Source organism: Monocercomonoides exilis (genome assembly GCF_001643675.1).
Source record: "Monocercomonoides exilis strain PA203 chromosome Unknown scaffold52-633478, whole genome shotgun sequence".
NCBI lineage: Eukaryota > Preaxostyla > Oxymonadida > Polymastigidae > Monocercomonoides > Monocercomonoides exilis.
The window spans coordinates 133675-157598 of record NW_027150597.1 but is presented as its reverse complement, the minus strand read 5'-3'; the positions used below and the strand labels follow the sequence as shown (position 1 = coordinate 157598).

Here is a 23924-nt window from a genome sequence, read left to right as displayed (position 1 = left end):
AAATTCGAAGACTATTTGACCCAAATTTTGTTTATTCTTGCTAATTGAGTCTGTATTTTTTGAATTTTATCACTTCAAAAATTTGGTGCCAATAAAAAAATGGTGCCAATAAAAACACTAACCTAACACCCATTATCTTTTCGTTTTTTCATTTTCACACATTTTTGATTGCGTTTTTTTACACACATTATAATTCGGTCTCATTTTCATTATTAAAAGTTCAGATCTATCACAGAATTATAAAAGAATCAAGACTCAAATATTTGAATGAATATTTTTGAATGAATTCTCTAATGAATATCAGTTGTCGGTCATTCATTCCTTTTTTTTAAGATATATTTTTTGCCATTGTTTCTTTTCAAAATTTTCGTTTCAAGCAACAACTACTGTTAAACTCATTGTGCCATCAAATTCTGACTTTTTCTGTTATTCATAATCCATTTTGGTAACTCTTCTTCGCTCTTCCGAATAACTGTAAACTTTTGCTATGAATACAGAAGCTTCAAAATATTTTTGTAAATTCTAATGAACAAAATTGCATGTGAAATGAAAAGATTGTGAAATGGAAGGGAGGAGCATCAACGAGATCACAAGGTCATTACGTGCAAATCTTTATTCAAAAACAAAAGCATTTTCAAATACACAAACGAGGTCTTTAGCTGCAAGACAAAACAAAAATTTAATAAACAGATGAATATGAACTCCTTTTATGAAAAGCACCAACAAAAAAAAAAAAAAAAAAAAATGAATGGCAAGCATTCGTGCTCGCAGCAAAAGCATTTTGTATTAAAGCAAGCTGATTCTTGGAGCAATTTTACTCAAAAGCTCAGATCGGCAATTCGGATTCGTGCTGTAAGGATCATGACAGCATTCATAAACAGACTTTCTTTCGCATACTCCAAGCCTTCATAATTTTCTTTCGTTTACGATACTTTGAATAAATATCTCAAGTAATTTATCTTTCAAAAACTCCAATTAACCTCATAATTTTTCTGAGCAGATTGCAATGACTCCAAGCAACGAATCTGTTTCCTCCAAGCTTCCACCTCTGCAATCGCTATCGCCGCAGCTGCCACTGTCCCTGTTTCTCTCTCTGCGGTCCCTGTTCCTATTCAAATCTATTGCATCTGACATTGTCAATATAGCTGCGCCTGCAGGAAATCGCTGAATAAACTCTCTCTTCAGCTCTCCAAGTGTGGGCCTCTCCTGCCAATTCATCGATGTTGCTCTTTTCGCCACATCTATCAATTCCGATTCTGTATTTATGCCCTCCATATTTGGTCTTTCCCCGTTCGCGATCTTCTGCCCTGCCACCTCGGCCGGATACTCCCCAAACGGGATCTGGAGCGCCAGGCACTCCCACAGCATCATCCCGATCGAGAACTCCACCGACTCCTTTGTTGCCCCCATCTTCTTGCTCATCTGCAGCTCCGGCGCCTTCCACCTCAGGCACTCCTTCCAGTTGTCATCTGCATCCTCAAACGCTGATGAGGGCAGCGAGTCTCTATCATCATCATCATCACCATCGCTGGCAGATGTCACAACAGTTGACGAAGAGATGGAAGAAGAGTCAGAATCATCAGATGAAGAAGAGCAGTCGGAGTGGAGGGCAATGCAGATCACCATGTGCTCTGAGAACAGCACAATGTGGGGACTGAGGTTGACCAGTGAAGACAATCCGTTTTCCATCTCGTCAAAGGAGTGGAGTGCCAGATTCGCCACCCAGAACAGGATTTGGGCAGCTGTTTGTTCTCTCTCCTTCAATGAGCCAATCGCCATCTCTTTCTTCTCGTTCCTCCCATGCAGCAACATGAACAGTGAATCCCTCAGATCCACAATCAGCTTCTCGTGTGGAGACGAGCAGGCCATCGCATCCACCAAGTTTGACATGGATGAGGTTGTTGGGCACAGACTCTCTGATCGAACAAAAGTCGAATCTGAGTCAGTTGTTGAAGTGGATGAGATGGATGAGATGGATGGTGATGGTGTTCTCTTTCTTGTCTCTTCCTCTTCTTTCTCATCAACCCTCTCCAATGCCCATTCAGGAATCTTGTCTGAGTCCTTTCCCAAAATATATTCAGTGGAGCCACTCTCACACAAAAGATGCTCTGATGACTCCGAGTGTCCCAAGCTATTCTCATATACCCTCTTCTTGAACCTCTCCTCATTCTTCTTCTCTGCTTCCCTCTCTGCCCTCCTCCACTGCTCCTCGGGCGACATCTCCATTGTCACCATCTCGAACGCCTTCGGATCTTTTCTGATATTATCATTCACAATCTCCTTGTATTTTTTCGCTTCTTCTTTTGCTTTTCTCCATCGAACAATCAAAACAACAGATACAATCAGAAAAATTAGTAACATGATACCCATAATTATTACAATCAACAACCAATAAGACTTTCCTTCTTTCCTTTCCTCAACAATCCTTTCATCTCCATTAACCTTCGGCTCACTTTTATTTTTGATGATGAACGATTCTGTCGATGAAGGAGAATCTGCTTTCCCAAACACAATGCACACTCTCACTTCTGTCTCTTCTCTCACTTTCTCCAATTCTGAACATGAAATAATTGTTGATATTTCATTTTCTGAAATGAATCCTTCTTCATCAATTTGCTTTCTCACTATTTCTTCTTCATCCCCATTTTTCATGCTCATTTTCACTGACAAATCACATGGCAGAAGCAGCTTCCCATGAATCATCAACTCCACATTCCCATTTGGCTGAGAAATATTCTTCACCCCTTCCAGAACTGGGATAAAAAATGATGATCCTCTTTCTGATGCTATCCCTCCCAATTGACATCCTTCATCCAAAATCCAAAGCGATGAGTTATCTTTCAGTCCGTCTCCACCTTTCACACTCGCAACATTCATCTTGCTGTTCCCTGTGCAGATCACATTCCTTCGCGCTGATGGATATCCCTCAACAGATGGATTGTTATTCTCAAACTTGCTGTTTTCAATCATCAAGCTGCCTCCGCTCACCCACAGCCCTCCATTTTTGCTCTTCATAACTGTTGTCTCCTTCATCTCCACATTGCTGTTTTCAATGTCAATCAACGAGCCGCTCCACTCACATAATTCTTCTTTTCCCTTGTTTCCTTCGTTCACTGTCTCTGCTTCTTTCTCCTCTTTTTCTCCATCAAACACACATATCTCAACCTTCACATCCTTGCACCGACTCACCCGCATCATGCATCCCTTGTCCACCGAATTCCTGCATTTTCCAAACGTGCAGTTCAGCACACTCATATCTTGCTCAGCATCTTCCATACCAATCGCACACCCTTCAGACAGTACAGTCACATTCTCAATCGTCATGATCTTCATTACCACTTTCGCATTTCTTCCAACACTCACAATATCTCCCTCACAATTGATATTCGACATTCTTGTTTCATCAATAATCACATTCGATTCTTTGTTGAATAATAGCACCGATCCTGCTGATTCCAAATCCTTGAATTTTGTTTCTGAGATCTTCAGCTCTCCGCTTTCCACGCTCACAACCGAACTGTTCAGCCTCATCTCAACAGCTGTTGCTGAAGAGTAGAATTCACATTTATGGATCTCTGTTGATCCATTCTTCACTTTCAGAATGAAGCTATGAGTTGTCTGTAAAGTGTCTTCAAACTCGAATGAGCACCTCTCAACTGCGCTTTCGTTTATAAACTCCATGATGCAATCCTTCTCTGCTGATTTCGCAATATCCGATTTCAACTTCACAATCGCTTGGGACTTTTTGTATGAGTTCACATTCAGATCTCCAATCACACATTCCTTTGTCACAGTCCCTTCCCCATCAATCAGAATAGCATTCATAACACCTTGTTCAATATGATCAACAGCATTATTGAGACTTTTGCACGGTTTATTCTGTGCTCCGCACTGCCTGCTGTCACTCCCATTCACACACACAAACACCTGTGAAGAATAATAGAATGTGATCAGCGGGATCAGATCAACATCATCCCTTTCCTTGTCTGACCCATATATCGAGTTCTCCCCCTTCAGTGCCTCCTGGCTGAAGTCCAGTCCAAACAGCCTTTCATTCAACTGCAACTCAATTGAGTTACACCGGATGAACGCATCCTTCCCCACAAACGCATCATTCATCATGAATCGGATATACTCCAGTCTCAGCTCAAGTGGTTGTATTTCAGTGTTAAAACATTCCACATTTGGATCAAGCGCATCAATCATCAACCCTCCTCCTCTTCCATTGCCTATTGAGCAAACACACATCCCAAATGAACACCCACTCACTTTCACCACAGACTCTTCTCTCTTCATGCATATCTTCATCCCTCCTCCTTCTTCACTCCTCTCGCTCATGCACTTTGTGAGCACACACCCTTCCACCACACATTCCATTCCAGATGAAAATGATCCAACATTCATCATACATGCTCTGTTCTCTAAACATGTGATGTTTGTGAACGAGGAATCATTCACTCTTATTCTTTGCTCTGTGTTTTCTTTTGCTTTCTCGATTAACATATTTGTTAAGGAAGACTGACTCAGTGATATTAAACTGCATCCAGATATTGTTGTGTTCGATATCGACACATTCACCACATCAACACTCTTCACATCTGTTGTGAATTCAATAAACCCTTTCACCAGTCGGAAATTTGAAAATGTGCAATCCTCAATCACCACTTTCCCTCCATCTGCTTTTATCAGACAATATTTCGTTTCCTTTGCTGAATCCTCGCAAACAAATGAGCACCTCTTGATTGAAAGTGTTGCTGAAGATGAAGTTGAGTGAATAAGTGATGAATGAGAAGCAAGTTCATTAGGAAGAGAAAATGAAATATTGGAGAACGAAACAATTATATTCGATGAAATCATCCCCACACCTTCTTCATCTTCATTTATTCCTCCCTCTTTCACTTTAAGACCTGTTCCTTCTCTCTCTCCTTCAACTGAAACAATAGGAGTGATTAATGATGATGACAGCAGCGATGTTGATTTCTGAAGCAATCCTGATCCGACTATTTTGATGTGTGTTTCCCCTTCTTCAAGTGAACCATATCTCAGAGAAATTAAGTGATCAATTGATGAACATGGGGCTTCTAAATACCCACACCCACTGAAGTCTCCTTCATTTTCATTCGAGACAAATCCATTTCCACTCCAGTTCGTCCACAAATACACAACAAGCGGAATCACATATTCCTCTCCTGTTGTCTTCCTCTCCCATCCACACAGCTCATCCAATGATCCCAACTCCCCTTCACTCATCTCCCATTTGAAGTGCTCCTTATTCACAATTTCACTCAGATTCCACCCTGAAACAAACATATTCTTTCCTCTCCAAGCTTGACAACCTTGAAACTGTAAATCAACAAGGCGAATTCCTGATCTTCCTCCAGCGCATTCAACATAGAATCCTCCACCAAGACCTTTGTTGTCTTCCACTCCTTGTCCGATTTTGCACTCGAAAAATGTGCAATTCTCTACACTCAACCATCCATCTCCCTCAACTTCTATTGCCATCGCTCCACCAACTCTATTCACTCCTCGGGATTCACAATCACAAAATGAGCAGTTCTTCATGCTTGCTCCATCTATCTGACTCACTCTTTTCAAGTCAATGCACGAACCATTTCCGTCCTTCTGCACACAGCTGAAAAAGTTCCATTCCTCTAATTTCATTCTTCCGGAAACTGATATCAGACTACATCCCGTTTCAACAACAGTTTCAAAAAGTTCAGAGCCAAATATAACGCATGTTCCCTCAAGTGAGCCTCCTTCAATTTCTATTAATGAATATCCGATCGTTGTCCCTTCTTTCAATTCGAACATGCAATTTGTCAGTTCTAAGTTAGAGCTACTCCAGAATAATTGGTTAATTCCTTCTTTCATAACATTTGGCAGTTGAAAAAAAGTTTTTTCGAAAGTTAATTCAATATTTGAATATATAATTGATGTTTGCTGATCGACTCCAATTGCATTTTCCATAGAAATTGACGTCAATTCTTGTTTTCCAATGACTCTCAAAGCAGCGTCTGTTGAAGAAATACTTAAACAAATAGCATTATTAATATCAACTTCAGTTTCCATTAAAAATTTCCATTCGTTTGAAGGTGATGGATTGCACCATATTCCTATTGCCCAATCAATTGAAGCACATGGTGCCTCTTCATATCCGCATCCACTGAAATCGAAGCCTCCTATGCCATTAATATGAACTGTTTCACTTATATTATTCCACAGATACACAACCAGTGGAATTTCATATTCTTCTCCAGTTGTGTCTCCCTCGAATCCATTCAGATCGTCCAATTTTATTTTTTCTGCATCAGTCATTGTCCATCCAATGCTCACCTCATTCACAATTCGCTTCAAATTTGAAGTTTTTAAAAACAACTTTTTCCCTTTCCATGCTTCACATCCTTCAAATAGTACATTATTCAATTCAAATCCACTTTGATCATCACAAATATCAATAAATATCCCTCCACCTTTTCTTTTTGCTTCCTCTTCTATTGACACCTTGCACTCTCTCATCTCGACATTTTGAACGTTTCCCACATGCATCAATCCACCTTTTTCCATACGCACAAAAATGGCTCCTCCATTACCGTTCTCACACTGACAATTTTTCAAACTTATATTATTCAATTCCCATATCTCCATCTCTCCTATCGTTGGATCAAATATTGCTCCATTTCCTTCCTTGCGGATGATGTTTGATATTTCTGTATCTTCAAGCAGCACGTTTGTTGCTCCTTCAAAAAGTGCCACTCTATTTAACCTTAACCCGGTGATGCAACACTCGAAAAATTGTATCTGCCCATATGCTGCGAAGAAAGGTGATTCTTCAATCGCTGTCTGTGCAGATTCTTTCAATGATCCAATTTGAACTCTTTTCAAAATAATCACTCCTTGATCATCCCCAGTAACAAGAGTCCTCCCAAAGCCATTACTACAATGAACAATCTCCACATTAGTTACCTCTAACGTGCATGAAGTTACAGTGAACATTGAGCTCCCCGATACTATCCCTGCATTTAATAGTTGTGAATGGTCACCTTTCAAATTATGTCCAGTTATGAACATATCTATTTCATTAAAGCTCATCCCGTTTGTGTGAAACAAGTTGTAATTTCCGACAATTATCAACGCCTTTACATGATTTTCTCCAGAATTATTGGATAAAGCTATTTCCAATGTTTTGCACCCTTCTTCAACAGAAAATCCACAAGTCTCTGTGTTTGAACCTATTTCACCAACAATATATTTTCTTAAAAAGCCATAAGGAAGCCATTCTTGCTTATTCCATCCATGATTTGAAAGATATAAGTGGTTTCCACCTTCAGTAAGTGTGAAAGATTCCACAAATGGTGACTCAGTCAAACAGACATCACTATTTTCAAGATAAACATCCTTGCCATTACCGCTATTTCCTTTGAATGCACAAAAATAAAACAATTTTGGATTCAGTTCTGTTATTCCTGATAAAGATGCTGAAATCCCTCCTCCATTTTTAAAAGAACTACATAATTCAAATGAGCAACTTCTGAAATTCAAAAAAATAGAAGAATTATCGAATATTTCAATTCCTCCCCCATCAACAGAATTTGATTCACATCGAACAAATGAGCAATTATTATATTGAAATGATTTTTCAAGTTCATGATCCATGAACATACATGAATTACTAATAGAGGCATCTTGCTGCATCATCACACCTCCTCCATAAGTTTGACAAGAGCAATTCTCAAATTTGATGCAACTCATTGAAAGGCATTCACTTGTGTGATATACGCATATTCCTCCTGCTTCATATGATTGAGTCTTGCACGTTTCAAACGAAGAATTTGTAATAACAAAGCTTCTGATGTACAAGCTCAAAATAGCTCCTCCATCTGTGCTTGTGTTGCAGTCCATAAATAGACACGAATCAATATTTAGTGAAGCAGACAGTTGTCCATTGATAAAAATTGCAGCTCCGCTTGAACTTGTTGTTTTGCGCTCATTTCCAGTTAAAGCTACACATGAATGCCATTCGCATTCTTTGAAGATGTAGTTTTCATTTTCTTGAAGAATTTGCTGCTTCATAGTTTTATTATTTGATTCCTCTATTTGTCCAGAGCGGAAATCATTCAGAAATGTAGTGTTGAAAACGCAAGCAGAGTTTCCTTCATTTATTGATGATACAATTATTCCATAGAGATCATCTTCAACATTGTTGAAAGTGCAACTGGTAATAATATTTTCACATTTATGTCGTGTCCTCTTTTCTTTTCCCTTAACATGTGACCCAGAGATATTTCTAAATGTGCAATCATATAATAAAGCTGTTGATAATGAACTTGAACTGAAGAGTGAATCTTTTGAAACCACTTGAAATGAATTCACTGTAGAAAATGCAACAGTAATGCTCACCCTTGTTCTTTGATTGATGCAGTCAAAAGGAGAATTCACCAATGAATTCACTGCAGTGTGTATTTTCTTTGTTTTTAAGGATATGTTCGAAATTAGCAGTTTTCCGGAACAAGATAGAAATGGCGAACAATTCAGTGTGTCTGAAATTAAAAGAATGCAAGATTCCATGCTCAAAGTTGAATATGAGTCAAACACATATATTGGCTGCATAATTTGCTGTGTTAACTCGCATTCCAGAATAAAAATAGATGTATTCATTAAGTAGCAACAAGTTTTTATTATTGTAAATATAGAACCTAAAATTGACGAATTAACAATCAATGAATTAATTATTTTGTGCAATAGCCAAAATCAAATTGATAATTCAAAGAATGTTTAAAGTCAGAATCATCCATTAAAAAATTTTTTGAATAGTTAAAAATTAAAATAAGCATCGTTTAATTGCAAACAGTTGTTTCTTATATTTGTCTGGATTGCTGTTATATCAGTTCCATTTTGCCAGACAATTAATTTGGTTTCTTTTTGTAAAACTTTCATTGATTCATTCCTTGTTGAGAAAGTTTTCGTAACAACATTATCCGATTGAAATGTTCTTATTGTTGCAATTATCCATAATATAACACAATTCGTGTTCCAAGTAATCATCGATGTGTAAAACCAAAATATACAAAATTTGATCTGAATTGAGTACTGAGTAATTGCTCCTTCAAATTGCAATTCAGGAAGCATCAAGCAGCTCCATGAGAAGTGATATATCTTGGTAACGATAAATTGGAATTTCTTTCCTTAATTGACAATGCTCATAATGTCAATCACCTTTATAATTGTCTTCTTCTCTTTCAAATCCAGATAAACAAATTAATATTTATGTATTAATATTCAACACAATAAAAAAATTAGATAATAATTTGAGCAACAGATACCGCTCTTTATATTAGGTATTAACTTTGAATGGAGAAAACATTCATTTGAATCCAAGCAAAAATTAATTGATAAACATCAACTCCAACAAAAATTCAAATTGAAAAAGAAAGCACACGTATTTTTTTGAAACAATTCCACTGAACACAGCTGCATCTGTTAGATTTTAGTTTTCAATATTTTGAGAAAAATGACTTTTCAATAAATTCTTCTCCAAGCCAAAGCGATCTCATAACTTTTTCCTTTTCAAATTAATATTAAAAAAAATTGATCAACGAAAAAAGCATTATTATAGAATATTTCTGCATCATTAATACCCACAAAAATGAAAAAAATCACTTCTTTGGATTATTATAAATATTATCAATATTCGCATAAAACAACAGAAATTCAAATAAATACGTATTATTGATTTGAAAGCTGTTGACGCTCATTATATTTAAATGCAATTAGCTGATTGAAAGCATTTTTCCTTTTTAGAAGTGTTTTCAACAATTCAGTTTATCAACAAGAAATAAAAAGAATTAATAATAATTTCCATTGTTGCCCACTCTTTGCAAGATTACGATGGCTCAGAAGCGTGTGGCAATCCTCGAAATTAGAAATATTTATTGATTTTGCCCATTATTATTTTTTGAATTATTGCTCGATTTAGAAAGATAAGAAAGTCAGTTTGTTTTTCACAAACAATATCAATATATTAAGACATCATAATTATATGCTTTTAAAGAAAGATAAACAAAAACAATTTCTTTTATTCAATTGAAAAAAAAACATTTGAAATGAACAAAAAGAATAAAGTGTAATGGTTCGATGAAGTGAATAAACAGATAAATTTGGAGACTTAAATGAATATGTTCAAGCTCAGTTTATTCAGTGGCAGTTGATATTAGAGTTGATACAACATGACGAAGATCTGTAAGAGCCTGTTTTTGAAATGTCACTTTTCCTATTGTATTATCAAGTAATTTGTTTGGTATAATTGCAGTTGCAATTATTGACGAAGTCGAAGAAGAGGAAGGAGACGAGCGGTCTGTTTGAAGAGGCTGGCTGCTTTGACATTCCTGAAAGAGTGCAAGCAAATTGAACAATTGAAAAAAAAATAAATAAATAAAAAATTAAAGAATGAAGAAGAAAAAGCAAATGTCAATAAAACATATGAGTGATCCATACGATGCAGATAATTTCTCCCTTTTCGTTTCGTGACTTCTTGCAGCATTTTTCGCACATCACATGGCCACACGGAATCAGCGTCATTGGATTGTCAAACACATTCATGCAACAGAGACATGTCAAATCGCTCTTTGCAAATGAAAAAAGTTCAGAAAATAAATAAACAGCAGGAATAATTTTGAAAGTTGCATTTTTTTGAAAAAATAAAATAAAATAAAATAAAAGTTTTCGCTTTTCATCAAACCTCCACTGCCACGACTGCTTTTCCAATCTTTTCGACAGCCATTTTCATCTGCCGTTCGCACTCTCTCACTCTCTTCATCTTCTCATCAGCATCAGGCTCCTTCGCTTTGAGCCTTGCAATCTCTTCTCTCAGCTCTTGAATGGTCTTCTGCTGTTGCTCAGCAATCACAGAAGACGAACTGAGTCGCTGCTTCAACGGCATTATAAGAGCTTTTAATTTGTATTTAACAATAAAAAAAGATTAAAAGCAAGCAATTCAATGAAATAGTACCTTCCATTCGACTGACTTCTTCTTTCAGCTTGTTCTCTCTTTCTTTGAATGCTCTTTCTTTCTCTCTTTCTTCTCTCTGTTTTTGCCGTATTTCCTCTTCATATGCTTTTTTCTCTGCTTCCAACGCTTCCTTTTGCTTTTCGAATTGTGCCATTTGACTTTTGCGAAGTGAATTAATCACATCTGATTGTTGCAAGTTGAAAAAAAGATAAAGTAAATTTGAGGAGCGTATACAAATAAAGCAATATTAAGATTGAGAAATAAATAAACAGGCAAAAAAAATTGTTTTTATGTAAATTATTTTATTGGTATTTTAATTAGAGACATTCAAATTCGTAGTTTCATACCTTCCAGCTCGTGTATTCTTTTTGATGATTCATCCCTTTCTTCAGCAATTTGTTGTGTAAGAAGTTTGCTTGTTGCCTGCTCATCCATAAGCTTCTTTTCCATATCTTTCAGTTTTTGTTCCATGGCGTCCATCTTTTTCTTCCATTCTTTCATTTTTGCCACAACTTCTCCGGTTTCCCTCTGTTTTTCTTCTTCCTTTTCTAATCCCAACACTTTCATCCTTTCTTTTTCTAACCTTTCTTTCTCAATCACCGAATTTAATCTTCTCATTTCATCTTCTTTTTCTTTTGCTGACATTTCTAATTCTTTCTCTCTTCTCTCCTTTTCTATCAGAAGCTTCTCATTCCATTCTCTCTCTTTCTCTCTCAAAATACCTTCCAATCGACTCACTTTCTCAAGCTCGCATTTCCATTTTGCTTCGAATTCATTCTTCATCTGATCACTTGTTTCAAGGTCGCTTTGAAGTCTTTTTTGTGTTGATGTCAGCTGAGCCATTGCAAGTTGTAATTTATTGATACTTTGCTCAAACTCTAATTTGTCTTCTTTTTTTTCTTTTTCCATTTTATCAATCATTGATTTCAACATTCGTATTTCTTGAGTTTGGTCTTCTTCCCTCGTTGTCAATCTTTTTATTTCCATGTTCTTTTCAGAAATTGCCTGAGTCAAATATTGAATTTTCTCTGATAACTGTTGAAGTTCAACTTCTTTTCCTTCTAATTTTTCTTTCAAAGACACCGAAAGAGAGGCGTCTTGCTGAGCAGCATAAAGCTGATTTTCTAGTTTTAATATGATTTTTTAAAAAAAAATACAAAAAAGGACAAATTAATATCAAAACTAACCTAGATATTCTATTCGCCTCTTTGCTTCATCAAGGCGCTGCTGAAGATCCTTCATTTGATCTTTTTCACCTAGTATTTATTTATTTTATGAGAACATTTAAAATGGTTAAGGAAAAACAATTTTCCTAATTTACCTCTAAACTTCGATGAAAGAAGCTCCATGTTCTTTCTGAGATCTTGAATGGAGCTTGAACGAGATTGTATATCAGCTTGCTGTTCAGCCAATTTATCTTGAAGGCTTGCGATTATTTGCTGGTCTTTTTGCGATAAAATTTGTTTTTTCGTTGACTGAAATGGTGGTGTTGCAGAACGTCTCGGCAATGACATTATATTATTAATTTTTTGAACAATATTTTAACGATATATTGTTAACGACGTTATTAACCCTTGAAAACTCAAAAATATTAAAACAAAAATTTTGAATAAAAAGTTATGGCTTAACAAGAGTATTTTTGAATATAACTAATGATAACACTAAAAAACTATTTACATATAATCTCAATAAGAAGCTTTGACGAAAAATTATTAAAAATACACGAAAAAAATGAAAACAAAAGATAATAATAATAAATTGACTTTCATCATTTATTCTTCAACAAGCTCCAATGGACCAACTTCTATTCTTGGTTGTCTGCAGCTTTTTGTTATAGAAATAAATAGCCATCCAACAAGCCATATGATGGTCGGGATTATAATTATGCTTGGAATAAGAAAAAGAAGTATGAGTAGAAATATATCTGTCACAAGTGTTTGAGTTGGTGGTTCAAGCATGATTGATGAATGCCTGTCGTTCAATTCACCTGTTTCATCAGAAGAGGACATTAATGAAATATTTCCTGTCTCTTTTGAAAAGAAAAACGGAGAGTGAAATGATGTTTGATGATTGGGTAATGATGAAATGTCGTTGTGAATGTGAGAGTTGAGAGAGAGAAGCGATGTGGAACCTAATGGAGGAGATAAATGCGAATGAAGATTATGATTTGTGAATTTATTGCCGTTATTAAAATTGCTATGAATGCGAAGAAAAGGAAATAAAGAAGATTGCAGGGAACTGTTTAACAATGAAAATTCAGAAGATTTGTTGATTGAAAGAGGGCTTACAAACGAATAACTAAACATGAGAAATTTATAAATGAATAAATTTAAAATAGATGCATCACAAACATTCTACATGACACTTTTCGTGCAAATGCTTCAATTGTCTTAAACTTTTTGGTGATGATATTGCCTTCATCAATTGATAATGATTCATTAAGCAAAGCGAATGACTTCATTGCCAAATCTAATTTAGAATCAAAATGACTCGATTCGTTATTCATTCGAATATACAGCTGAGCTTCTCGAACATCAAAATAGCATTGCTTCTGCAACCCCCTGGATTCAACCTCTCCATTTGTAAGCACTTGAGAATTGATTTGCAAAGTCTCATTTCCTTCCAGCCATCCATCCTCAGTTGGAGGAGCAGGCCAGCTTGTGTCCAACCGACTTTTCAGAGAGCACAAATCACCTCTTCATTTGCGCAAATACACAAAATATTTCATAAAAAAAATGATATGCTCAAGTTGATAAAAATCAATCGCAAATTTTCAAAAATTCAAACGTTAGTTCAATAATTGTTGCTTGATATGGAATGACGGTCCCAATCACTTCACTCATATATTCCTTAGGAATGTTAGGAGAAAGTATTGGAACAACGATAACATCAAATTGATGAATGCAAGTTGAACGTTTAACTTCTAAAAAAAAACTTAACAAAAAATTGAAAAACAAAACATTAAAAACCTGCAAGGGGATAAGACATTGTATAATTGCGGTAGTTTTGAAGAAAGCAATCCCCAAATGCAAAATTATCACTTTTTAAATTTATATTTTCAGTAAATTTGAAGGAAACAATCCATAACATAAAATTAATAATAAAATTTGACTCAAATAATTCGCAAACTATATTTCAGCTAAATATGCATTGTAAAGAAATATTGACGCAATGAACCATGAACATAAAGAAATCACTTTTCAAAGCATGAAATAAACAAATTATTTCTATTTTTGCAATGATGAATTAAAATACAAACAAATTGAAACGAAAGTTATCATTATCAAAACATGAAGAGGTTTTGGGCGTCCTCCAAAATTAGTAAGGCTCCAAATAGCTATCATTACCCCATGAAAGGTTTCCCATGAGCACATATGTTTTTCTTATGGCATTTGTCGCCCATATTAAAATTTAGGAACAAAAAACTGGCGTAATTGCTAATTTTCCAAATTGAATGGAAAGGAGATCAATACAAGATGCAAAAAAGATTCAACGCAATCAACTTTTTAAGGGCATAGATATTTTACCAGAGGAATCTTCAATTATTGTGAGAACAACAGTGGAAACACTTCTTCTTGATGCTTCAAACACCGTCGTTCATGTTGACAAAAAATCATTGGCAAAACGGCATGAATTTTATTACTTCAATTATATGTTTTAACTTTTTAAAATTCTTTTAGAGTTTCTGTTCCACCTCTTGCAGACTATTCAAATTTCAGGCAGGTAGCTGTTAACATTGCTCAAAATTTACAAGGATTGATTCCGCTTCGTAAACTTAAACTTCTTGAACATAAATTAAAGGATTTGTATAATCAACAAGTTGCTCTCGGACTTTCTTATGGTAAAATATTTCATTTTGTTTTTTAGAAATTATCACATATTTTTTTTTTCATTTAAATTTCAGACGCAGCTCCAGAAAAGGAATATTCTGATAACCTTATTGCGTCTTTGTTTCGTAAACAATATAATAGTGAGAAAACAACTGAAAAAGCTAAACTGTCAGATCTTGATCATTATATTGAACTTCTTTACGATGAAGATCAAATGAAACAGGCAAAATCTATCTCTTTGATACTTGAGCTCTCGCAGAATTCGTCCAACAGAGCTAGTTTGCTGGGAAAAAATTCACTGATTAATGCATTTCTTCGTTTCATTCGAGAGCGGCGAGACAATGGAGCGAAAGGGTCTAGTAATGCTGTTGAAATGGTCCTGATGTTTTTTAGCACTCTTTCGTACCAAAAGGACTTACAGCCTCAATTAAGGGCCTTGCACATCTCTCAGCTTTTTGTGGATCTTCTGAAAAACGAGCTGAAAATCCACAAAACCGCAGGAAAGAAAGCAGAACAACAAGCATCTTCCTCCTCTTCAGTCCAAAGAAATGACTCAAGCACTTCAAATCCGCGCAAGCCATCACCTTCATCTTCGCCTTCATCTTCATCATCTTCATCATCATCATCTTCGCTCTCTCCTGCAGCTGACGATGCGATCAACCCTTCTATGCACGAGATGTATTTCTCCGCCATCACCACGCTCAACAACATTTCTCTCAACTGCCCTGCCGAAGAAGCAGCGCAGAGAGAACGGGGGATCGTCCCCGTGCTGCTGGTGCTGATGGACTGCGTGGGCCATCCGTCGCTCGTGAAGACGTGCATCAAAATGCTCCAGAGACTAACCTCACACAGTCTGCAAGTGGCAGCTGGCTATTCGTCAAAGAAGCAATCGGCATATTACGACTCGAACTTCGGGACGTCGATTATGAACAAGATATGCTCCCATCTGCTGATGGCTAATTCTTCTTCTTCTTCGCCTTCTTCTTCTTCTTCGTTGCGTTCTGAGCGGCTGACGTCCACGCTTCTCTCTTCCATCTGCGAGATGAGTCAGAACAAAGAGAATTCTCTCTATTTGTCCACAAAAACAGACCTGATCAAGAAGCTGCTTCAGATCTTCGACCACTTCGCCAACGTGGCTAACGACTATTTCGACTTGAAATTGGCTTCTTTTTCTGATTCTTCAAAAAGCTCATCATCATCATCTTCTTCTTCTTCCATTTCTTCTTCTTCTTCTTCTTCTCATTCCTCCTCAAAGAAGAAGATATCTGACTCTGAATCTGAGAACGGTGTTCAAGAGCCGCTCAGAAGTGCCGGAAGAGACGCGCAGATGGCGCTGCAGATTCTGTTCAATCTCACTCAGACTGAAGCTGGTGCTAACTTAATCATCTCCAGCACTGAATTTGTCAGAAGCACTTTGCCGTTTCTGCTTGCAGCGCTTTCGTTCTGCAGCTCAAAGGCTCAGCAAGAAGGGAGTGAAGGCATTTCTTCTTCTTCCTCTCCTTCTCCTTCTCCTCCTGCTGGCTCAACCAGACGCCCTTCCTCAAAAGGTGCTTCTTCTTCTTCTTCTTCTTCCTCTTCCTCTTCTTCAACATCACTTCGACAATCACACTCCTTTTCCCTGCTTCAAGCAGTCCTCAAAGAGGTGTCATCACTTCTGACACACTTCATCCACACCTCCCAAAATGCAGCCGAAGCCGTCTCTTCGTTCAACAAGAGCACAACCATCCCAACAATCACACAGCTTGTCGTCGCTGTCCCGCCTTCTGTTTTCTGCACTTTGGATGCAACACACAAGGAAATTAACTCAACTTCTTCTTCTTCTTCTTCACTTCAATCTACCTCATCCTCTCACTCACAAGCTGCTCTTGTCTTTTCTGCTGTTCTGCGGCTTCTTCGAGCGCTCTCGATGAACTGCTCCAAGCACGTCGCACAAGTCAAGCAGGCCATTCCGCTTCTGGTGGACTATGCAAAGAGCATCATCCAGGCAGACGAGCAGGAGAAGAGAAGCGGAGTGACAAAGGAACACAACATTTCTTCTTCTTCTTCTTCTTCTTCCTCTTCTTCTTCCTCTGCCTTTAAATCCTCTCTGTTTATGCATCCGCTTCTTCCGCACATTTTCTCTATTGTTTCGTCTGTTGACTTGGACGAGGCGTCGCTTGTGGCAACGGCGAAGAAATGCGATCTGCTCAATCTGCTGCAGAAGATGCTGATGCTGCTGGTGAAGGAAGGGTGGTTTGGCGAATGGAGAGAGGGAGAAGAAGAATGGGGGAGAGAAGGAGGAGAAGGAGGAGGAGGAGGAAGAACAAAGGGGAATTCAACAACAGTTCGTGGGAGTGATGAACAAGGCAGATCAAAGTCACTTGCAGGTGAGCGAAGTGGAAAGAGGACTTTGTCTGTCTCTGCCTCAACGAAGACACTCCAAGCTATTTTTTCTGACAATTCGGGCGATTCATCAACACTTTCTGCTTCATCATCATCATCTTCTTCTTCTTCCTCTTCCTCTTCCTCATCCACCTCCTCTTCTGCTGCTGCTGCCAGTTCTGCCCAGAGCAGTGCAGTGGATGATCTTGTGGCAGAGATTTTGAGGCTGGTTGTCACGCTCTCAGGAATCGAAGAGTTTATTCCGTCGTTCGCCTCACACGACTCAGTGGCATTGTTTGCAAGAATACTTTCTCGTATGCGAGATTTTCTGTGTCGAGATGGGATTTTTTTTGTGTTTGAGTTAAGAGGGGAAAAAAAAAATTTTTTTTTTTTTGTTTTCAGAAATAATTATTATGAATATTATGGAGTTTATGTATTTTACTTAAATTTTATTGATTAATTTATTAATTTATTATTTTGTTTCTTTGTTTCTTTGTTTATTTTAAATCCTGTCTGTATTTCTTCAGACAAGCACCATCACCCTGCCATATTCAGCCAGAGTCTCTTTATCTTCTACAACTTCCTGCTTTTCCCTCAGACGCGCTCGTTTATCCTCACAAAGCGCTTTAAGAAGCGAACACATCAGCAAACAAGCCAAACAAAAGACCTATCTTCTTCTACTTCTTCTTCAATTCCAGTGAAAAATGCAAAAGAAGAAAAGAACAATAGCAATAGCAATAACAATGAAGAAGAAGAGGAAGAAGAAGAAGAATTGGAAAAGGGGAGTATTAAGATGATGCTGGTTGGGTTCTACATATCTGTTATTTATGATGTCGATGACGAAATCTTAGCACGTGTGGCTGACGATGCTTTGGATATATTCTCAGTGTGTTATAATTTTTATAAAAAGAAAAGATATTAAAGGAATTGAGGAAGAGCTGTTATTATCCTTTATTTCTTTTTAAAAAAAGAAAGAAAGAAGATCTTTTTAATTTTACATTGACTTAAATTTAATTTCATTTTCGTTAATTTTTTATTTCTCTATTACTTTGATCACTATTGAATCAACAATTAATTCTTGACAGGACCTTGATGCATCTCTAGCAAAAGAAATTAAAAACAGAAGATTTGAAACATACAATAAATTGTGGATTAATGCGCTGGAACAAGAAGAATCAGGATCAGTTGATAAGAAATAAAAACTAACTTTTCAAATTTTGGAATTTGAGAGTAATTTAAGAAATAGTGAAATTTGAAACAAAACTTATTTTCCTTTTTTGTTGTTATATCTTTTTATGTATGCATTAATTTCATTTTTGAAAATTAATTATGAAATTTTCTTTTGTATTTTGTAACGATTAAGCATTTCAGATAAATTTTCTTCATACCCTTAATTTAATTCATTTCATTTCTTATGGATGCATTTTGCCTATTTTTTCGTTCAGTAAACAAAATTCCTGAACCTCAAGGAAGCGTATGCTTTAATTTTAAATTATCTGTTGCTTTTGCAAGCGATATTTTGATATCTCAAAGAGAGACGGATTTGACAGCTCTTTTTGTTTTTACAGAACACATCTCTCATTTTACAATTGTAGCAGTCGAAAATGGGAGGGTGAGACTTACGAAAGTCCTTTGCATAGACCTCAAGAAGATACTACGACAGAATCGCGATGCACAATGAATGATTTGACATTTTTTTTAATCAATCCTGATGATTCTGTTTTGCTTGTTATAGAAATTGTTCTTGTCAGTATGTTATGCTTCATTTTGTGTTTAATGTGATTTTAATTGCAACATAATTATTTCTATTTTAACATTTTTTTATCAAGTCGTTGATAAACTGACTCGCATTCAAAGAGAAATTGGTCTTGGATGGAGCTTTTTAAGACTTGATGATACTAAAAGCTTGAAGGACATTTCATCTTGCAAAAAAATATCGTTAAACAAAAAAGAAACTGGAGAAGTTTGCTTTCTGCTTCTGGTTTTGTTGATGAAATAACTCTTTAAATATTTAAAGGTATATTCTGGAACTCCAAGAGCTTTGATGGTTTATGGAGATCTATCAAAAGATGGTTTGCCACTATTTTTTCCTTTGATTTTTGTGGATAATAAGTATCATTATCATTGCTATTTCAAATATGTTGTTTTGTTTTTTTTAGCCATTTTCAACACAATAAAGGATGCTTCTTTCAGTTATACGTTATGCACAGCTCGAAACCTATCTAAGTTTAGCAACATATTGCCTGGATTTACAATGTTCGATAATAGAAACGGCAGTCAAACTCCACCTGGACTTATATCTCCTCATGTACAATTCTTACTGCATCATGTCTTTTGGCGCGACTTAGCCTATCAGCACGACATTGCAGAAAAAGCTTGCTCTGCAGTTACGGGAGAAACACCAGGTGCAGGAAATAAATTGAGTTTTGGAGAGGAAACATCTTATAGTCGAAGGCGCTCTCAATCTCCACTTCCTATTAGAGAGTCGCCGTTTCGGCATAGAACCCTTTCCCCATCGCGAACGGGCAGAAAAAGAAGCGCCAGTGCTGAAAGAAGTGCAAGCGTGATGAGTAGCGGGAGAAACATTGATAGGGACGGAGCTACGGGAAGAACTAACCGCAGCCTCAGCAGGTCGCCGTCACCAAATGCTCGGCGCTCGTTTGTGGAGATGATGCGATTTGCAAGAAAGAGAAAGCTGCCACGGGAGCTTGCTGAGCAAATGGCGTTTCTAAAGAGGGTGGAAAAAAGCGATGGGATGGATTATGCTTACAAGCAAATGAGAGCGCTCCGTTTTTCTCTTCTTGCTGGAACAAAAGCTTGGAATGCAATGAAAGATAAAGCACAGAGCAGACAAAAAGACGGTAATATAGAAGGCACTGATGATGAAGACGCCGATGGAACAAATTCAGAAGAGGACGGAGGAGATGGGCAGCGACTCGTGGAGATAAGAGATGATGCTGACGATGGAGAAGCAGGAGACCAGATGCAGCGGAGATCAAAATCGCAGACTCCAAAGAGGAGAAGTGGAGAAGAAGGGCAATCAGACGAAGACGAACACTCAGATGATTCAGATGCTTCTTCGAATGAGCTTAATGATTCGAACGATGATACCGTTGAGTTTGCCCGTGATGCTTCGGATATTCCACTTGTTCCAGTTGTTGGAGAAGAAAACTGGGTGGATGATTTGATATGGGATGAAGAAGAGGATTTTGGCTGTTCTGTTGCACGAAGTGGAGAAGGAGGCTCTGAGGATGCGCTTTCTGTTACAGATGCTGGAATAGACAGAAGAGGGCAGCATTTGGCACTGGCACATCTCGAAGGAAAAGCTAAGCTCTGCAAAGGATATGCAGTCACTCGCGGAATAGCACGAGAGAGGCCCTGGCTGTTTGGATGCTCCTTCCTGAATCCAATAAGACAGGAGACATTAACATTGAAACTGAACAATTTCCAGTTGATGATTCCGATGGGATATGAGGAAGTTTTGAAAAACCAGTTGAATTGCGCACGTTTATGGGAACAAGACTTGGATGAAGGTATCCATTTTGTTTTTTCATTCAAATAACTTTATTCATTCTTATTTATGCGAATTATAATAACAACACATTTTTTTTCTGAATAAATAAATATGTATTTATCATTCTAATTTACAGACAGCAGATTTGTGAAGGTTGTCAAAAAGAAAGTTATGATCTGCCAGCACAACAGCATGAAGGTTGTTGGAGACATACTCGAGCGAGAGCTTGTGCAAACAGGCACAGCAATACAGCAGCGGAGGGCAACTCGCACCAGAGCTGCATCTTCGCAAAAGTTCCAAGTGATGGAGCCAGCCAAGTTTGAAAAGCCCATCGTGATCCCTTATGTGACTCCTCATCCAAAGACCTCGATTATCTGTGTGGTTGGATATGACGTGGAGATCCCAATCACAACGGAAATAGACGCAGACAAGCAAAAACAAAGGGAGAAAGAACGAGGGCACAAGGCATTGTCAAGAATTGGGATTGCTTTGCCACAGGGGATTTCACGGACGATATGGCTCGGATGGACAGAGTTCAAACCGTTCTGGTTCATGTATCGATCAGAACCCTTGTCCGACGATGACGCCGAAGAGAAAGTGGAAGAGGGGGAGGATAAGGAGGATAAAGATGAAGAGAGAAGAATAGATGAAGAACTGGATGAATTGAATGAGAATGAAGGGAATGAGACAATGACGGGGCTGAATGAGTCGACGTTGGATGAGACAATGAAAGGAATGATGAGTGATACACTCGTCGAAGGCACAATTAGAGAAAGGACGTTTATGCAATCACAGATTCTGAGACAAAAATCCAAACGGACTGAAAAAGATTATTTGATTGAGAAATTGTTGCATCCAATGAAGAAAAAGATGCTGATATCATGCCCTCATCTGCACATCCCACCAAAAATTGCACAGAAATTGAAAGTTAAATCTACACTGCCTGATAAACCCACAAAGAGATATCTTCGGAGATCTCCGACAATAAGTTGCTATTTTCCTGGTTTGAAACTTGCATTTAATTAATATTGCTTTTTTAAAAAATACTTTTGTAATTTTCTGTTTCTTATATCCAAATTTAAAAACGTCAAGGTATCTATGGATGGTGGATTTTCGATCCTACAAGAGGACCTTTAGATGGAATAATTGGATCTCTGCCAAAAACAAACAAAATTCAATCACAGTCGGCTATTGTTGGAGGGGAGCATTCATCTTCATCGTCGTCTTCTTCTTCTTATCAAACGCATGCTTACTCCTCTTCAGATCTTGCAGATGCATTGGGAATGGTCCATGTTCCACCTCTGCAAACACCTGCAGCAATAGCTGAGCGTTGCTCACGAATCGTTCCGAAGGGCGCTCTGCCTCCACCAGAATCTGAGGTAACATTCCCGTTTGAGACTCTTCACAAGTCGACTTTACCATTTTACGATTCTGGACCACACAGCGTATCAACAGGACTGCCAATCACATTTGAGCAGCCATCCATTATGTTTAAGCTTTTCCTTCCTGATGAAGCTTATCAGCGCCTGCCAGTGTATGTGAAACCACCCTGGAAATTCAACAGGAAAGAACAGGTTGAAATTCCAGAACCAGTGGAGCCAAAACCTCCTGTTGAAGCACAGCCACCTCCTGAAATACCGCCTTTGCCACAGCATCAGGCTGAGATAGTTGTGATTCCTCAGGCTTCTCCTTCTCCTGTCCAGATTATTCCGCAGCTTCCGCAGCGTCGCTTGGTTGAATGTCAGACAGATGGAATGTGTTCCTCCTTCTCGTTTCGGTTCGTTTCGTTCGTCAGAGAAGGCAGAATGTCACCAAAGCAACAACAAATTGCTGAACTCCAGTTTCCTGCAAAGCCTGTCTTTTCTTTTCGATTTTTCAATTTACCGCGTTGCTGGAGTGAAGAAGGAGTTATTCGCTCAGAGATTGGAAGCTCTGACGGATATCAAGGAGATGCTCAGTCAAAGAAAGTTTATAGCCTCTCCTCAAATACAGGGTGTGATATTTAATTGGTATTTTTTTCAAGATGGTAATAAACTTTAATATTTTTCATATTCATTAAATTTAAACTTTAAATTTTCTATTCTCCATCTTTCAAATTGCAGAGGATCGCTCGAATGCTCGCTTTCTGTGGATGACAATGTTCTTATCCATTCTCCATCCATTTCATTACCTTCAGCTGTCGCAACAACTTCGAAAAGCGACGATCCATCTTCCATTTCATCAACTCCACTTTCATCTTCTCTTGTTCTTAGCACAGCTCTGCCTTATCGCTTGACTGGCGATGCGGCATCCACATCTGCAAACACTTCGCTTACACTTCCTGAATACCTTAAAGACCACTCCATTCAAATCGAGATATTTGATGCCACTAGCTGTCTTCCTTTTGCTGTTGGATTTCTTTCTCTGTCATCGTTCTCTGCGGCCGTGCAGGATGGAGCTCCTCACTTTTCAATGGAAACAATTGATTTGTGGGAGCCTATTCCTTCAGTCGACTGTGATGCATTCGATGCAGCAAGCGCTGATCTGCAGCAGTTAATGTTCGATCAAAATGCTGTTCAGAATGCGACTCCATCTGCTTTTTCTGGAAGCACTTTGATGAAATCTCCATCTCCGCAACCATTTTACGCCATGGGTCAAACAAGAGAGCCTTTCATGCAATCACAGAGTGCCATGTACATGATGCGTTCATCTGCAACTGGAGCTGGAGTCGGAGGTGGAAGAGGAAATGTTCATCCTCCAATTCTTCGTTGGATGGGCCAAATTGTTGTTGAGGTAACACACAACAGAGTTCGCCACAGCTTCAGCCGTGGGGCATTTGTACAATGGCTTATTGAGCAGAAGCAAAATGAATCGAATCCTGCAATTGCTTCTTCTAATAAATCAGTCGCAGGAACAGGAAGAAGTACTATTCAAGGAGCTGAAAGCTTCACATCTCAATGGCTGACTCAAGGTCTTGTGAGAAGTGGGAAAATGGTCAGATTTGGTGATGTTTGGCTTGGGCGGATAGAAAGGCCTTTGAAAGAGCAGATTGAACCAGCCAGTGAGTATTCTGAAGCTTTGATGAGGAGAATGTGTTCATCTCTTGAAGAAGTTAGAGCTATCAGAGAAAAAGTATGATGAATTATGGAATTAAATAAGAAAGAATTTGAAGTTATTTGAGAACTTATGACAATTTTTATTTCAATTTTTTCAATTTTAAGATATTGGCAAA

General features: G+C 37.7%; 5 protein-coding genes across 5 annotated transcripts; 2 read left to right on the top strand and 3 right to left on the bottom strand.

The window, feature by feature from the left end:
• Positions 1-981: 981 nt before the first annotated feature.
• MONOS_8940 (uncharacterized protein) lies at positions 982-7092 on the bottom strand (the record flags this gene model as incomplete). Its single annotated transcript, XM_067879392.1, has 1 exon — positions 982-7092. The coding sequence occupies one exon, from the start codon at positions 7090-7092 to the stop codon at positions 982-984; it is 6111 nt and encodes a 2036-aa protein (XP_067720611.1).
• Positions 7093-10056: 2964 nt separating this feature from the next.
• MONOS_8939 (uncharacterized protein) lies at positions 10057-12623 on the bottom strand. The gene is made up of 7 exons (XM_067879389.1): positions 12330-12623; positions 12196-12264; positions 11356-12132; positions 11009-11191; positions 10739-10947; positions 10495-10623; positions 10057-10385 (listed from the first exon to the last, which is right to left on the bottom strand). The coding sequence occupies exons 1-7, from the start codon at positions 12520-12522 to the stop codon at positions 10191-10193; spliced, it is 1755 nt and encodes a 584-aa protein (XP_067720610.1). The 5' UTR covers positions 12523-12623; the 3' UTR covers positions 10057-10190.
• Positions 12624-12627: 4 nt separating this feature from the next.
• MONOS_8938 (uncharacterized protein) lies at positions 12628-14352 on the bottom strand (the record flags this gene model as incomplete). The annotated part of the gene is made up of 6 exons (XM_067879388.1): positions 12628-13306; positions 13360-13704; positions 13796-13931; positions 13978-14048; positions 14138-14204; positions 14268-14352. 6 exons carry the CDS (start codon positions 14350-14352, stop codon positions 12781-12783), a joined length of 1230 nt encoding a protein of 409 aa, XP_067720609.1. The 3' UTR covers positions 12628-12780.
• A 110-nt stretch (positions 14353-14462) lies between these two features.
• On the top strand, positions 14463-18620 carry MONOS_8937 (putative Kinesin-associated protein (KAP); the record flags this gene model as incomplete). The annotated part of the gene is made up of 5 exons (XM_067879387.1): positions 14463-14635; positions 14689-14849; positions 14913-17513; positions 17727-18085; positions 18285-18620. 5 exons carry the CDS (start codon positions 14463-14465, stop codon positions 18396-18398), a joined length of 3408 nt encoding a protein of 1135 aa, XP_067720608.1. The 3' UTR covers positions 18399-18620.
• A 256-nt stretch (positions 18621-18876) lies between these two features.
• MONOS_8936 (uncharacterized protein) lies at positions 18877-23830 on the top strand (the record flags this gene model as incomplete). The annotated part of the gene is made up of 7 exons (XM_067879386.1): positions 18877-18949; positions 19029-19162; positions 19217-19271; positions 19359-20732; positions 20850-21716; positions 21806-22706; positions 22816-23830. 7 exons carry the CDS (start codon positions 18877-18879, stop codon positions 23828-23830), a joined length of 4419 nt encoding a protein of 1472 aa, XP_067720607.1.
• Between the last annotated feature and the right edge of the window lie 94 nt (positions 23831-23924).

Excerpts from the sequence above, each read along its gene's own strand:
- MONOS_8939 (XM_067879389.1), bottom strand. The coding sequence starts at position 12,522 with ATGTCATTGCCGAGACGTTCTGCAACACCACCATTTCAGTCAACGAAA. Across the intron at positions 12,133-12,195 it reads GAGGCGAATAGAATATCTAG|AAAATCAGCTTTATGCTGCT; the intron begins GTTAGTTTTGAT and ends TATTAAAACTAG. Across the intron at positions 10,624-10,738 it reads AAGCAGTCGTGGCAGTGGAG|AGCGATTTGACATGTCTCTG; the intron begins GTTTGATGAAAA and ends TCATTTGCAAAG.